The sequence below is a fragment of the Manacus candei genome, unplaced genomic scaffold (genome assembly GCF_025592945.1).
Source record: "Manacus candei isolate 608988 ecotype Guabito, Panama unplaced genomic scaffold, ASM2559294v1 h1tg000047l, whole genome shotgun sequence".
Taxonomy (NCBI): Eukaryota; Metazoa; Chordata; class Aves; order Passeriformes; family Pipridae; genus Manacus; species Manacus candei.
In genome coordinates this window covers 10,141,091-10,156,892 of record NW_026138095.1, presented here as the reverse complement: position 1 = coordinate 10,156,892, position 15,802 = coordinate 10,141,091, and the positions used below count along the sequence as shown (strand labels likewise).

The window sequence follows — 15,802 nt, the reverse complement described above, 5'->3', positions numbered from 1 at the left end:
GCCCCAGCGTGGCTGGGACTGGTTATTCTCCAAAGTGCCTCCATCAGATGTGGCTGTGCATCTGTATTTTTTCTTTCCTCATTTGGAGTCTCACAGTTAACAGGGAGAATGTTCTTCTGCCAACTCCTCTGCCCGCCCTGGCGGGAGGTCCTGGCGCTCCCCCCGACCAGCACGTGCTGGGCTGTTCTGTGGGCACAATGCCCTGCTGTCCCCTCCTTGTGCTTGGTGGGATGACACACTTCTGCTGGCACTGGGGGGGTCATGCTGCAGGAGAATGGGGGTTTTATTTTCTGTGTCACCAGCCTTTGAACTGGGGCTGTCCTGAAACGACCTTATTGCCCTTGGCTGTGTGCTGTGCATGGGCAGGAAGGGGAAAATGTGCTGGATTTCCAAATGAACTTGGAAGACTCTGTTTCTCCCCTTGCTGCTCACTGGGTAGGGTGGGGAAATGGCTGCAAACAGCAGGAGTTGCACTGAGTCCTGGTGCTAATGGGACTTTTATCCCATAAACTTCTTTAGGAAGAAATTGTTCCCTGTGAGGGTGGTGTGAAGCTGTGGCTGCCCCATCCCTGGAAGTGTCCAAGGCCAGGTTGGATGAGGCTTGGAGCGACCTGGGCTGGTGGAAGGTGTCCCTGCCCATGGCAGGGGGTGGAATGAGATGATCTTTAAGGTCCCTTTCAACCCAAACCAATCTGTGATTCCATGAAACTGTGGCTGCTGTGCCAGGGTTGGATTTATCCAGTATTTCACTTGCATGGAGGTGTTGCTGTCCTGCTGGTGAGGGATCTCAGCTCCCATCCCTGTTCTACCAGCACTCATGGCAGAGCCTGCCAGGGACATCATACATGGGCAGAAAGGGCCCTGGGGGTGTGAGGAGCTTCACGATGAGCAGGATGGTGGGGTCTGTGCCAAATTCTTAGTCTTTGAGGTGGCAGATGTTCACAGAGGGTCAGGTAGGAGGCAAGAGGAGGTGGAGTAAGAGCGCTGCTGTGTTCCACAGGTGCCCTGTCCACAGCCAGATGCTGGGTTTGGGTTGGTTCAAGCCCTCTGTGGGCACTCTGGGGCACAAAACTTTGGGGGGCAAAAACTTCCATGAAGAAAACAGAGAGGAATCCTCAGCCCTGTTGGAAACAGCACCGATGGAGAAGCAGACATCTCCTGGTCCTTGCTGGGACAGGAGCATGGGTGTGGATGGGGAGCTGGGCAGGCCTGGAAGGTGGTGTGGGTTTGATGCCCCTCATTGGGGGAAGGTCTGGAGGTCTGTGTGGACTGATGAGTCCAAGGGAACCTGTCCTGGCTCCCAGGACACACCTGAAACCTGGTGTATCAGCTGGCCTGGAGACGCTCAGCAGCTTGGCTGTGGAGCTGCTGTCCCCTCTCCAAAAGGGGACGGATTCAGCGATGGCTCCCTCCACCACCTCCAGGTATGGGTGCAGCTGTGAGTCCTGGTCCGGAGGGGAGGCACCTCCAGGCTGCAAGCAGGGAGGGGGTTCTGGGGGTGTAAAGGGTTTGGGGGGCTGTGGCAGCAGCAGGGCAGGAGGTGGATGTGGAGTCACACAGGAACATCTCGTCCTTTCCATCCTACTGGAGTTGGACTGTGGGGCCACTGCGTCTCCCAGGGGAAAAAATGCCCAGGAATTCCACAGACTCTTCAATCTCATTTCTGTTTTACAGTGAGACAAAAAGGGTGCCTTTGTGTGAGGGCTGAAAGGAACTGCCCAGTCCCACAGCCTTCCCGAAAGCTTAATGTCAACTATTTGCCTCCTTGTGTTTTCACATAATCAAGCACTTTTAGCTGAATTTCTGTGCTCTGGCTGCTCCCCCAGATGGGTGTCCCCCTGCTCCACAGCACCCATGGGATGGACAAGCTGTCCCTGTCAACCACCTCCCAGCAGAGATGCTGGGATATCTGGGGGATACCAGCCAGACATCAGCAGGAAAGGTGACTAAAGCCAGGCTGAGAGACAAACCAGCAGCTTGAGCTGCTTTTAATTTGAGCCAGTGCTGCTTTTCTGATAGCAGGGGCAAGCTTGTGCCTATAGATCTGGTGTCTCACCCCTGTTTACACCAGCCTGGCCCAGTATCTCTTGCTGGGGCATCACCCATCCCACCCTGGGGTCAGATGTTCCCCTGGTTTAAAGTGACTGTCAAATTAACAGCAGCAGCTGAGAAACCACCCCTTCTATTTTGGTTGCTGTTTGCATGTGCACACTGGAGCGTCTCGGGTGTAGCACCAGAGGTTTCTATCCTGGACTCCACCTTCTGTTTGTTTTTTTTCTTTTTACCATGTTCTCTTCCCCTTTATGAGAAGAAAAACTAGAAGTGAAAGAAGGACTAATGTTGTGTCTGCAGAGAACACAGCTGGACTAAAAATGCGTTCCTGTGGGTATTGTTCACTGAGCTGGGCTGCTCCCTGTCCTGTTCTGTGCCATGAAACCTGAGCTGTCACCAGGAGCATTGTCAAACATGTCCCATAAAAAAAAAAAACAAGCCAAAATCAAACCCAAAATAACCTGGGGGGTGCAGTGCCTGCAAACTGCTGCTGCTGGGGAAGCCCTCGTGGTTTTTTCTCGTGTTCCTCAGGCAGTTTTCAAAACTCAGGGTTGGAAAGTGGATCCTGGGGTGGCTGAGGTAGTGGTGGGGACCCACATGGATTCATTCCTCACTTCAGCACCCATTTAGAAGTATTTGGCCTGGGACAGGATCTTGGCTAATGAACCATCGTAGTTCACCCCATGGTTCAATGTCCAGTGGATCCAAAGCCCCTGGAAGGGAATGGATGGGCACTTGTCAACTCCACCTGATGTTGGATCAAGTCCACCCTGGAATAAACAGCAGTAAACCACTTGTCAAGCTATTTGTTTCTCCTACTGGCTTTTCACTGTGGCCTCAGCACCTAGACAAGGTTTTTCACCTTGCCTGGAATCTGTCATGGGATCCTGACTTCCCAAATCTGTCTTGCTGCCTCTTCTGTTCATCCATTCCTTCTCCTGCCCTTTTCACAGCCTGTGATCATCTCTTTCCATCTTTATCACAGCCTCCAATTCACATGGATGGGGAGGAGTTTGGGTTGGAAGCAGCTCATGGAGAACTTCAAACAGTAAAATCACATGAATGAATAAAGGGGATTTTTGTTGCTCTTATCCTTTCATCAGCTTTATTTCATTCCCAGCAGCTGAACTTGCAATTGCTGTTCTCTCTGGCTTCTTGCTGAGTGTCAAATTAAAATCCTGCTGAAGCTGAGAGCAAACTGCTGTTGAGCTCTACAGGACGAGGAAGGTCTGAATTTTACTTCTGGCAGAGTAGCACTTGGTTCTCTTTGTGTTGCTTAAGCTGAGAGGTTGCAAAGCCCTTGGACGGGAGCCTTGGAGGCAGGAAATTCCTCTCCTGAGGATCCCCCAGAAATGCAGGCTAAACCAAGGTTGTAAAACAGAGGGTTAAGATGTGCCCAGTACTGCCTGTCAGGCTTCTTGGCTCCCAGGGGCGTGGGGAAGAAGGGCCACAGCTGCTGATGTCTTCCCAGTGGAGTTCAGGGGTTTTCTGTGCCACACTTCTGTTTGGTTGTAAGAAAAACAGATGCTTCAGTTCCAGTGAGAAATCCCATGTCAGTGGAAGATCACAGAATCATTAAGGTTGGGAAAAACCTCTAAGCTCATCAAGTCCAACCATGAACCAGCACCCCCCTGTTCACCACCCCAACCATGTCCCAGGGTGACAGGGTCTCCCTCTCAAGACTCTTTCCACTGGATTGGGTGTCCCGTGGACTGACTGTGCTGCAGCAATCTGGGTGCCCACGAGCTGCTGGGGAGGGGTGTGTGCCTTGGTTCCCATGTCCAGAGTGAACCCCATGTGGAATCCTTTCCACCCCACCCTGTGGAGATGTCAGTTCTTGCAGGCCTGTGTACCCCAGCCAAGAATATGGGAACCACATGTCCAAAGCCCAGGGACTGGGAAGCAGAGGCTGGGGGCCCAGAGCCCGACAGCAGGGGCTGGCTTAGAAACAAGTTAGAGAACAGAGGGGGGGGAAAGAGTTAGTTCTAATTATCTTGAACTTTAAAAAACAGAAAATAAAAGCTTATTATTTCACAGAGTCCCCTCTGCAACATGTAATTTCATTTCCCTCTATTTGCTTTTACTGCTTGCTCTGGGCACTGTCAGAACAATTTGATTTATAAGCGACAGCTTTGGCTGTTTTTCAGGCGAGTCTCTCTAAATATAAGAGTGTGAAAACTGTCCCAGTGCCAGCAACTCTCTGCAAATTCACATGAGTTGTAGCATGAAGCAAAGTGCTGGGTGCTTTATGTCTCTCATAAAAAGCAACCCTCCCTTCTTCCTCTGGGGAGATTTTTTCCCTTTTATTACGGGGAATATCTCAACCTGCAGTTGGAGAAAATAAAAACAAAATAAGCAGTGGTTGTTACCTTGCTATTGCCCTGCTACTGCCTCCCTTGTGTGCTATCAGTGGAGTGTTGTAGATCAGGAGGGAGATGTTTATTGACCAAGGCTTTTAGCAACAGGGCTTTGTCTCCAGTTTCCTCCTCATCATGGAGAGGTAAAAGAAAGGAATAAAATGAGGCCTAATGCAATGGCAGGTATATAACACAGCCATGAATTGATAATTACATCTGAAATTTGGGGACAGCCTGAACAGGACTTAGCATGTGCTTTATGTTCTGGTTAATAAAGACAAGCTGTGTTCTCTGTGTGACAGTTCTTCTGTGTCACTTTGGAAGTGCCTGGCTTTGGTGATGCTGTTTTGGATGTAGTTAGAGAAATTTGGACCTTTCACTGTCAATCACTAGAAGCTCAGAAGCCTTTGATGTGGATTTAAAGTTGTCCATGTGCGTCCCCATTCTCACAGGAGTTGTAATTCTGTAATTAACTGTAAAGTTCTGGTATTGCCCATTTTTAGTGTCACAAAAGGATCAGTGTTTGGGTCTTTTAAACTCTGCTCTCCAGAGTGGGCTCCTCTGGTGTCCAAACAACCTGAGTCTGATTTATAGCCTGGCTGGACAGAGCAGGCTGGAGGCTTGTGCTGCCAAAGCAGTGGGAAGGGTCTCAGGTGGGTCCCTGGCTCTGGCCTGGCTGCTGCTGATCCTGCAGAGCTGGGCAGGGGTGGCAGCTTGTGGTGGACAAAGGAGGCTTTTTGATTTGATTTTTGGACTGAATCATAGAATCCCAGGAAAGTTTGGGTTGGAAGGGACCTTTAAGATCATCTCATTCCTGCCAAGGACAGGGATACCTTCCACTATCCCAGGTTGCTCCAAGCCATGTCCAGCCTGGAGCACTTCCCATTGGAGCAGGTCACGAGCTGATCCCTTGGTGTGGACAGCTTCAGACAGACCCCAGGCAGGGGGAGGTAATGGCAGGCAACAATCCTGTGCCTCCAATGGGATGGAAGCCAAGCCAATTCTGCTCTGGGAAGCCTTTCCCAGGACAGTCCTGGAGACAGGACTCCCTGGCAGGTGCTTCTGAGGCAGAGGAGCTCACGCTCAGTTATGCTGAGAGCATTCCCAGGGATGTTGTGGAGCCATTTCCCTTCCAGGCCAGTAGCCAAGCACAGGCTGTAAATAACAAATGGTGGCTGATGATCCCCTCTTGTTCTGCTCCGAGGTGTTGTCAGCTCTGGGCTTTCCCTTGGCATCTTTGCATTCCCATCTTCAGCTCCAGTGCTGCTGTGGCATCTGGCTGTCTCCTGTCATGCCCTTGGTGTGAAGGAGTCCCTTCTGGGGTGGCTTGCCTCACATCAGAGATGTAATCCAAGGAAAGTTGATGAATCCAGACTCTGTGTGTCCTTTCCCTGGAGCTTCTTTAGTTACTGCTGGTTTGGGAAGGGTTAGAGATAAGGTCAGAGGAGAAATATCTGGGATTTGCACCAGCCTCTGTCTCCTCACTCCAACATGGGCAACTTGGCAGACCTTGTGGACTCGTCTGAGGTTCTTTGCACCCAAGCACCCACCACTGCACAGGTAAATTCATTTGGTGGGTATCCAGACTTTATCCTGTCACCAATGTTCCCACATCATCAAATATCCAAACTGGGGGTGCTGTCCATCAGGTTTTGTTGCCCTGTGAGATGGTGCTGTAGCAACACAACTGAGCCCAGGGCTCTTCTGAAACCCCAGCCTACATGAATATCCCTGGAGTAGCAGGATTTATCCAGGATTAAACAAATGTGGGAGACATGCCTGGTGCATGCACATGTCCTTCTGTCCTGGACCCATGAGCTCAGCCAGTGTCTTCACATCAGGAGCCCTTTGAGCTGGGAACATCTGGCTCAGTGCAGGGAAGGCTCCAGGCATGCAGTGAGAGGAGCTGGAGCCACAGCCCAGCACCAGAACCCCTGTCCTTCCCTGCTCCACCACCTCGTTGTGCTCACTCCTTGCCTTTCCAGTGCACAGCTGGTGGTTCAGGGACTGAGCTGGATCTTTGTTTGCTCTGCAGAACATGGGGAGAGCTCTGTTTGGTGGTGAGGAACAGGAACTTCTCCCCCAGGTTAGGCTTGTGTTTGCACGGTGAGGAGCTGGGGGTGCTGCTCTGGCCCTCACTGTCACACTCCTTGTCCCCCCTGGCACCCGTCTCACTGGCTCTGGGTCCTGCTGGGAGCAGGTGGGAGGGATTTGCTGCATCTCTGGGGTATATGGAACTCCTTCCATGGGCTGTGCTTCTGCTGTTATCCCCACAGCTCAGCCCTGGATGGCATCTGTGTGTTTATTCCTTTTACAAAGACATGAACTACAGCCTATAAAAGTGGGGAAAAGGCTCCAGATCAGCTTTTTGTGCCTCACTAAGCATTGTTTTGTGTCTGATCCTGCTGGTTTATTACCAGGTTGCAGGGCTTTACCTCACACATGAAAACACTCATCATCAAGCCGATGGGTCCCTGTTCAGAGCAGCTCCTGGTACCCCAATTCCTTCTGCTGGGGGTGGCCTGCTGTCCTTCCCAGCTCTCTGGAGAATGGGCTGAGCCAGAACTCCCCAGTCATCAGAAACACTTTGAAAATAGTCAAACTGTCCTTTAACAAGATTTTTTTTAACCCTCCTGTAGTGGTTTTACTCCCCATCAGCCTGATGAACTCAGCAGTAAAAACAGTGCTGCAACAAGGGTTAAAAACTCCAAACAGTGAGTCAGAACAGGCATTCCAAGAGACATGGACTATCTCAGCCTGTCAAAATAAATTCTGTTCAAGCACAGAGTGTGCCACTGTCTGAAATCTCATCATTTAAACCAAGACTATTTTTGGTTGGGCTTTTCCCCCTGCTCGGGCTGAGCGTGTGTGCACAGGGGGTAGGTACAGAGTTTCGCTGCACTAAAACTTTTTTGGCATGGAAACTTTTTTTGTTTGTTTGTTTTGTTTCCCCCTCTCGTGCAAACACGTCAGGCTGTTTCTATTCCTGGCTCGGGGAAGAGCCCGGGCTGCTCCCGGGGGTGTCCTGGCTGGATGTGGGACGTCTCCCTGCGGGGAGGATGGCTCGCTGTTTCTGGAGAGCACGGGGAAGGCGAGCAGACCCCAGCCCTCGGGATGCCATGGGAGCAGCTGCCGGCGGGAGCGCTGGGCTGTGTCCGGGACAGCGCGGCCGCCTTCCCGCAGCGCAGGTGGGAGCACGGCTTGTGGAAAAGCACATTCCTGACGTTTCCCACCTGATTGCTTTCTTCCCATTTGTTCTTTTGACTAGTAACCAAAGCACTTTTTGGACTGTTTATCTTGTATTTCCTGTATTTCTGGGAGTACCCTCAGTATTTTCTTTCCTCTTTGGTCAAGAGACACACAAGGCCCAGTGGAGAATCCAGGTGCATTCGCCTACACCCACACACAGTCTGCTCCAAAAATTCTGAGATCCATTTCCAAGCTTGTGCCTTGCAAGGAAACTTCTCCTCAAGTCTACCTTCTTATAGTCTCTCCACAGGTATGCAGTGAACATGCAGAACACAGAAAAATGAGAATATATGTCTTTTAAATTTCACACATAGCATCTTTTTGGTGTTTTGGCTATAACCAGATGCTCTTTTCAGTCTTCAGTCCAGGCCACCACAAATCCCAGTAATGGGGGAAGTGAGTCGAGGAGTTTAGGCAGCCCATCACTTACTGTTATCATCTGCAAATTACCTGTTAAGAAGAGGAGTCTCCAGGAAGGAACAAGCAGTGTTGGGGCTGAAGAGAGGAGAAATTCACCCAGTTCCCAGTTCAGAAGAGAATATCACTTTTGTCTTTGTCTCATCTGCTACACCCAATAGGCTAATTTAACTTTCCAATGCCCTGCTTTTAGGAGATGGAAGAGGCCACACAAATTCAGCACGAATTTCTGAAACAGAAAGTCCATTTTTTCGACAAGTTACTCAAAAGTTTATAATTGCAAGAGAAAATATTAAGCCCCTAAGAATGGAGTTTGTCAGGAATGTTATTGTCCAGAATGTAAACTAATGACACCCAGAGCCCACCTGGAGCCAGCCCTGGCACGGGCAGAGGTGCAGGAGCAGTGTGGTGCACGATCTCAGGCTTGGAAACCTGAATCATAGAATTATAGAGTCAACCAGGTTGGAAAAGACCTCCAGGATCATCCAGTCCCACCCCTGATCCAACCCCGCCGTGGTTCCCAGCCCAAGGCACTGATGCCACATCCAGTCTCACCTTAAACACCTCCAGGGACGGGGACTGCACCCTCTCCCTGGGCAGCCCATTCCAATGCCTGATCACTCCCTCTGTAAAAAATTTCTTCCTGATGGATGTGGCTTGGTGCAGACACCACTGAAAATACAATTTCCCTCCTCCCTTCTGTCCCTACAACTTTAAAGGCTTCAGATTATCTTTTACTACAGTCTTTAAATGCTCTCATTTCTCTAAAACCCTATCTTGGAGCTCTGAGCCTTTTGGTGTTAATTCGTGGTGGGACCTTGGGAGAAACCTCATTCCCAGCTCTGACCCTGCTGTCCCCCCTCTGAGCACCCAAAGCTTTTTGGCACTTTTGAGGGGACCCTGGGTACTGCAGCTGAATGTCAGAGCCCTGACAAACCCCAGGGTGCTGCAGTTTTGGGTGTTTCCCTGACATGCTCAGCTGGCTCACAAAGGACTGGCCCTCTGCAGGAGAGAAGGGCAGAATTATCCCCAGTTGAAAATACAAAATAGTGCACGAGAGGTAAGGACAAGCCTTGTGTCAGGTGAAAACTCTGTATCTAAAAATACTGATACCAACGACCTCATCATCCAAGATCTGTCTGAATGCATCTTCCTTTCCTGCATGACTTTTTTCCTGGATTTTCTGCTTTGAAGCCTCCCTTGGACAGACATCTTCCCAAGTAGGCTCAGTCTAACTGCTCCAGCCATTTCTGCCAGCTTTGTGTATGAGGTGCAAGACTTGAGTGATGAAGGGGTTTAGGACAGAAAGATGAGACTGGGAAGGTCTTCAGTGCAGGCTTGCCTTGGCCTTGGGTTGGGTCAGTGCTGCAGAAACAAGAACTGCTGATCTCCACCCCACCCCCTTTTCTTTCCCACTGTTTCTTGGTGTAACACTGACCTCCTGCAGCTCCTCCTGTGCTCAAAGATAGCAATAAAGGCTCAAGGGTTAGAAAGTATGGACATATCTCTGTTTCTTGCATGGCTTATTTGGATCCTGATGCAAAGTAGCTCTGGGTAGAGCACTGCTGTCCCTTAGTGCTGCCTGGCCCTCCACGGCCATCGCTGATCCCAGCGTGGTCTTTGGCTCCCAAGAGCATCCTTGGTGTCACCCTTCTTTGTAACCCTTCCCAGAGAGGGAAGAAGCCGGGCTGGGATCTCATGGTATCTGTTTCTTGGGTTCCAGAGGTTGTGCTGCCCTCAGCCAACGTGGGGCTGCCGGGACACCTCATCCAGATCCAGCGCCCCGGGCCTGCCTACGTCACCCACACAGGGCCCCTGGTCAGGAGGCTCCTTGAGCAGGACCAGCAGAGAAAGGCTCCATCCAACCCCCCTGCACAGACAGAGCAGAACATGGAGCCTCCAGGAGATGGTCCTGAGGAGGAGCCCCAGGTGCTGAGCAGAGGCAGCAGCCCTGGGAGCGGGAAGGACTCTGTGGGAATGCCCCCGGCTCAGAGCACTTTGCCATCACAGTGTGTTTACAACAGGGTTATTTTTGCAAGGAGACCTCCCTCCCGTGTGCTGCCATGGAGCAACCTGGTGTGTGCCAGCAGGAAGGACTGATCTGCCTGCAGCTGGAAGCAAAGCAAAGAAAGAAGATGCTCTTGTGTGTTTTCCGGAGTCCATTAAACTACCCATGCAAACAGCATTTAACTTTCTGAGTCTTTTCCTAAAAGCCCCATGTCAATGAAAGCAGAGGAGCACAGGAGGTGGTGGTGATGCACTCTGTGCTCTCTGCTTTCAGGTCTGGAGGAGACCAGAACCTCTGCTGCTGGTCTTGCCTCACATGGCAGGAGCTGTTTGCAGCTCTGCTGCTCAGAACTGCCCCCGAGGGCCGGGGATGGAGATGAGATGCCTGAACGCCCACACAGCCCCACACACAGGGCTCCTTCTCTGCTCCTGTGACCCTGCTGGCATCAGCACAGAGTGCCAGCACCCATGGGGGGGTTGGCTGAGGGGAACAGCCTCTGGGGGTGTTGGATGAGTGGAGAAGTGCACTGGGAATTGGTGTCCCAGCTCCTTGGAGCTGTTGTGTCCTGCTGAAGGAGCATGGACTGGAAGGGAGAGGAGTTTACAGTGGGCATTTCCTTGTGCTTGTGTCCCTTTTTTCCTTGCCTGCCTGTCCTTAGGGTGTCAGGTCTGACCAAGCTGCATTTACTACTTTAGTTATGAGGAAAGGCTGAGAGAACTGGGATTTCTGCCTGGAGAAGAGAAGCTTTGGGGTTACTTAATTGTGGCCTTCCAGTGCCTGAAGGGGCTACAAGAAAGATGGAAAGGGACTATTTCCAAGGGCCTTGAGTGACAGGACAAGGGGCAATGGCTTCAAACTGCCAGAGGGCAGGGATAGATGGGATATTGGGAAGAAACTCCTCCCTGTGAGGGTGGGGAGGCCCTGACACAGGTTGCCCAGAGAAGCTGTGGCTGCCCCTGGATCCCTGGAAGTGTCCAAGGCCAGGTTGGACAGGGCTTGGAGCAACCTGGGCTGGTGGAAGGTGTCCCTGCCCATGGCAGGGGGTGGAATGAGATGAGCTTTAAGGTCCTTTCCAACTCAGGCCATTCTATGATATCCATGTATGGGACACAGGTCAATTAAAAGCACAGTGATGCAGCAGCAAAGCTGATTAATCAGCTGGCAGATGAGCTGCTGCTCCTCACTTTTACAGATGACCTGAGGCTAAAGCAGCTTGGGGGACATGAATTTTTGCAAGTCCTTCCCCCAGTGTGACACTGCAGAGCCCATCCTGGGTGTCCAGCTGCTGATGTGTGCCAGCTCAGCCCTCAGCACTGAGGATTATTGCCAGGCTTTTAAAAACCATTTGCAAAGGCACCACCTCATCATTTTTTTGGCTGTCAGAGGTAGAACCCAGTGTTCTGATACCATCTCTGTGGCCACCTTCCTCCTTTAGGATGTTCCAGCTGGCACAGCAGAGCCTGCAGGCCCCTCTGAGAGTGTATCTAGCTCTGCTACAGTGGGTCCATCCTGTGCTTTGAGTGAAGTCCAAATTGGGCAAAAATGCTGAGTGGTTGCTCAGTGACCAACTACACCAGCCTGCACTCCTGAGGGGGGGCATCTCCTCCTGCAAGAGCACTGCTGAGGAGACACCTGAGAGGGAGCTCTGCAGAGGTATGAAGGAGGTGCCACTTGTACCTGTTTCCCCACAGGACTCTGCTGGGGATGTGACCTCACATTTCCCTGGAGTTTCTAACTGGCAAATATGGGAATTCTTGTCATGAAAACACCAAAAGACACCCCTTCCCACAGGGGTGATCCCTTCTGCTTTCAGATTCCACTTCTGCAGGGACTGAGCTGGTGCTGGATCATTTCAGCATTTAAAGCACTTGAAACAAAGTATTTTTACTTTCCTTGTGATGCTGTAAAAAAAGAATTGGCAGGTGTTTTTTGCTTCCTGTCAAAATGAAATTTGCTTGAGGACAATGTTTGCCCTGGAAAACTTCACTGAAGTTATAAACAACTTATAATCAGCAGTATTTGCTGCTGCATCTAATGGTGTTCCCAAAGCTGCACTCTCAGATCAGGGGATTTTTGGCTGCTGTGGGACCGGTGCCACTTGTCAGCTTTGGGAAACAGTGTTGGGTTTCTGCAGGGAAAAAATGTGAGGAATTAGAAAATATGACCAAAAAAAAAAAAAAATTAGAGAAATTACCTCTTTCTGTGGATGCAAAAATAAGTTTGTTCCCTGCCCTGTTTTGAGCCCGGGCACCCTCGTACCCACAGCACGTCACGAGCCCCCTGTTCAGGGGCCTGTCCCTCCTGCCAGCCCTCAGCTTTGGCCACGAGCCACGGGAATGGGAATAAATAAACAAACCTCAGTTTCTGACTTAGTTTCCTGGGAGGGATCCTGGAGAAGGGAGGCAGAGGTGCCGTGTGTTCCCCCCTTGCTGCCAGGGTGGTGGTGGAAATAGTTGGGAGAGAGCCCCAGCTGGGGCTGTGTCTGTCCTGCTCGGGACTGGGGGGGTTGTGGGCACTGTCCCCCTGCCCCCCCTTGGCACAGAGCTCCAGTGTGGGGGGCACATCTGTAAGGGGTGGCATCTATTTAGTGGCCATCTCGCAGCTGGCACCAGGATGGTGTCCCATGGCAGCGCTGCAGCCAGTGCAGGGGGTGTGGGATGTGATGTGAACCCCTGTCCAAGCCTCTCAGGGTTTGCTCTGCAATCCCATATTCCCAGGGAAGGTGGATAAGGCCCTGATTTCCCCTCAGGTTTGCTGTCAGCCATCCCTGCCCATGCAGAGCTGTGTGAGTTGTTTGCACTTGCAGGGCTCAGGGGTGGGGAGCAGGAAAACATCCCCCTCCTCCTGCTGGTGCAGGGAGGCTTTGCCAGGGTCTTGTTCATAGCTCTGTGTGAAACCATTCTCACTGTTCCACCTCCTCCTCCTTGGGGAATGGCCTTCTCCTTCCTCAGGTTATTTACAGGCACTTCTGTGGTGGGAAATGGTAGAGAAAAAGGCTGAAATCATCCCTAGAGAACCAGAAACAGTAGCTGAGGTGACTGAGAAAACATTCTTGTTTTCCTTTTGCACATGCAAGTGTTTCCACATGTGCTGGAGCACGTTAGAGCTCGCTGAGGGAAGGTGTCCCAGGGCACAACAGCATCTTTCCAGCTGGGGAATCCTGTCCCATGGCCAGGTCTAGGACTGGTGGAGGTGTTGTGGGCTCTTCTTTGCTCTCCTTTTCCTCACACGAGGTGGTTTTCTGTCTCAGTTTCCCTGCAGCAGGGTCAGGGGTATGTGGTTGGGTCGTGCCTGTGCACTGGAGTTCAGGTGTGTTGGAGCTTTCCTGAGAATATTTTGGCATTGCAGGTTCCTGGCAGTACAGATTCCTGCAGCAACGTGGCCAGAGGTGTAAAAGTTTCAAGGAATTGAATGATTTTGTCATTAAAAAATAGTTGAAAATGCGTTATGTCTTCAGTGAAGGTTGGAGCACTGCTTCTCCATGAGAAATTAGAGTAAAACGGAAGCAGGCAAAACCAAGTGTTGTGAAAAGCACTGGTAGGAAAAAAGGGGGAAAAACTCACAGTGAAGAAAGCAAAAGAGAAAAAAACAAACAAACAAAAAACACCAACAAAACCCATACAGGCTGGCTTTGGTAATTCTTAAATTAAGCTTTTAGTAACTTTTATGGGAAACGTTGATTTTTCTGTTGTCACTGAGGACGAAAAGGACTTTTCCAGGGTTGCAAATCACAGAATGGTAATTCTGTTTCAGCCTGTACTTTCCATTAGCAGTAATAAAATACTTGAAGCTCTGTTCAGCTCCAGCTGAGACCATTCCCTGCTATTTTGGAGCCCCGAGGTCCAGCAATGCCTGGTGCTGGTGAGCCCAGGGCTGTGCTGGAGGGGGTGCAGGGGCACTGTGGGTACCAAGAGGGCTCATCATGTGGGTGAACTCTGTGCTCTGGGCAAGGCTGAAACCCCTAAAGCAACCCATAAAGGTGCCCTGGGCACTTGCCTTGCTCTGTAGCCTGGCACTGGGCAGGCAAACATTGGCTGGATGGTGCAGGAATCCCTGCTATGGCAGAGCATCCATGCAACACTGAATGTGGCACAAGGGAACACTGGGGATCTGAGGACAGGAGGAGATGTGGGGAGTCTCTTGGGGGTAGGGTGGAATTGCCCCCCCTCTGTCTGTCAACAGATGTAGCAGCACCTACTTAATCATGATAATGTCCAAGTGGGGGCCCAGAGCTAATTGCAGCTCTAAATGAGTGTTATTATGCTGTGGCTGCTCCCTGCCTGCTGTATGGAAACCAGATGCTCAGGTTATTAAACAGACACAAGCCAGGTGCTGACTGCCTTGTTTAAGTAAAATAGGAGCTGATTTCCTGCAGGACTGAGTGTGGTCATATATATGCCAGCACCCAAGGATGGGAGGAGAAGGCTGGGGACAATGTGGCCATTGTGGCTTGGGGACCCCTGATGGGGGGTTTAGTATCACTTTGGGATGTGGCTGATGGATGGAGTGGATGCAGAGCTGCTGAGGGTTTTGGGGTAGTTACTGTGCTCCAGAGCAGTGCTGTGTTCCCTGAGCAGGTCACCAGTGTGCTGATGTGTGTTTAGGAAAACGTCTCTGGGTGGGACACCTGCCCTGCAGGAAGGGCCCTGGCAGGACACACGGTGACAAACCCTCAGCAAGCATGTGGGGCTGATCCCAGGAGCTGCTGGGGTCCAGTCCCTAGATCAGGTTTGGGAGTTACCCACACTGCTTTGCTTTCAGAAGCAGAGAGTTTTGTTGGAGGGTTTGTCACCGAGAACCCTCATCTCCAGGTGCTTTACAACCATCAGGAGCACATGAAGACTAGAGTTGGTTGTGACCAGAGCCAGGAGTTGCCCAGATAACACTGAGGTGGTTCCAAAACAGCTTTTTTTTCAACACTTCTGTTTTGGTTTTTGGTTTGTTTTGTCTGCAATCTCCACTTGACTCATCTGTCACCACGTGGCCACCTGTGCCAGCAGCAGCTCCAGGCGGGAAGTGCTCCATGCCTTGCCCTCACCTCGGGGTCGTCTTTGAGCCCTGGTGGAACTGAGCTGCTGCCAGAAGCTACAGTGAGTAGTTCCTAGTACTACTAGTAGTTTGGCTCGTGCCAAATACCACAGCAGTGTTCAAACTTGTCCTCACCACCCTGTGAGGTGGAGGGGAGGTGCTGGAGCTGCCAGTCCTGCTGCTCTCTGATCCTTCACAGCTCTTCACAAAGCCTGTGCTGAGTGCCACGGGGGTCACAGCCAACTCCAAACTGTCTGATCCTCACAGAGATGTGGATTTGTTTTCTTAGAGGTAGCTTGGAGTGACTTCTGAGGGGTTATGTGAAACTGGGGGGGTGTGGGGATTTCCCTCCTCATTGCAGGGGGGCTGGACTAGATGAGCTTTAAAAGTCACTTCAACCCAAACTATTCTGTGATTCTGTTGGAGAGAATCACTTGCTGTTTGGCTGCTAAGGCTGAACCTGGGTAGCTGGAAGCCTCTTGGAACAGCACCAGACCACAGGTGAGGGGAGACCTCACTGCAGTTACAACTCCCTCAGGAAGGGCAGAGGAGGGGCAGGGACTGAGCTCTGCTCTGGGGGGACCAGGGACAGCAGCCAGGGAAGGGCTGGAGCTGTGTCAGGGCAGGCTCAGGTTGGATCTCAGGCAAAGGTTCTTCCCCCAGAGGCTGGTTGGGCACTGCCCAGGCTCCC

At 51.3% G+C, this 15,802-nt stretch overlaps 1 protein-coding gene across 3 annotated transcripts in view; it reads left to right on the top strand.

The window, feature by feature from the left end:
• Nucleotides 1–10,253, top strand: part of CDRT4 (CMT1A duplicated region transcript 4) — a 28,819-nt gene extending 18,566 nt beyond the window's left edge. For all 3 annotated transcript variants that reach the window (XR_007906240.1, XM_051797576.1, XM_051797578.1), the window contains one exon: nt 9,799–10,253. Coding sequence is in view for 2 of the 3 variants with exons in the window: in XM_051797576.1 (XP_051653536.1) it covers nt 9,799–10,175 (377 nt within the window). In the remaining variant the exon portion in view is untranslated. The remainder of the gene's footprint in view (nt 1–9,798) is intronic.
• Nucleotides 10,254–15,802: the final 5,549 nt, after the last annotated feature.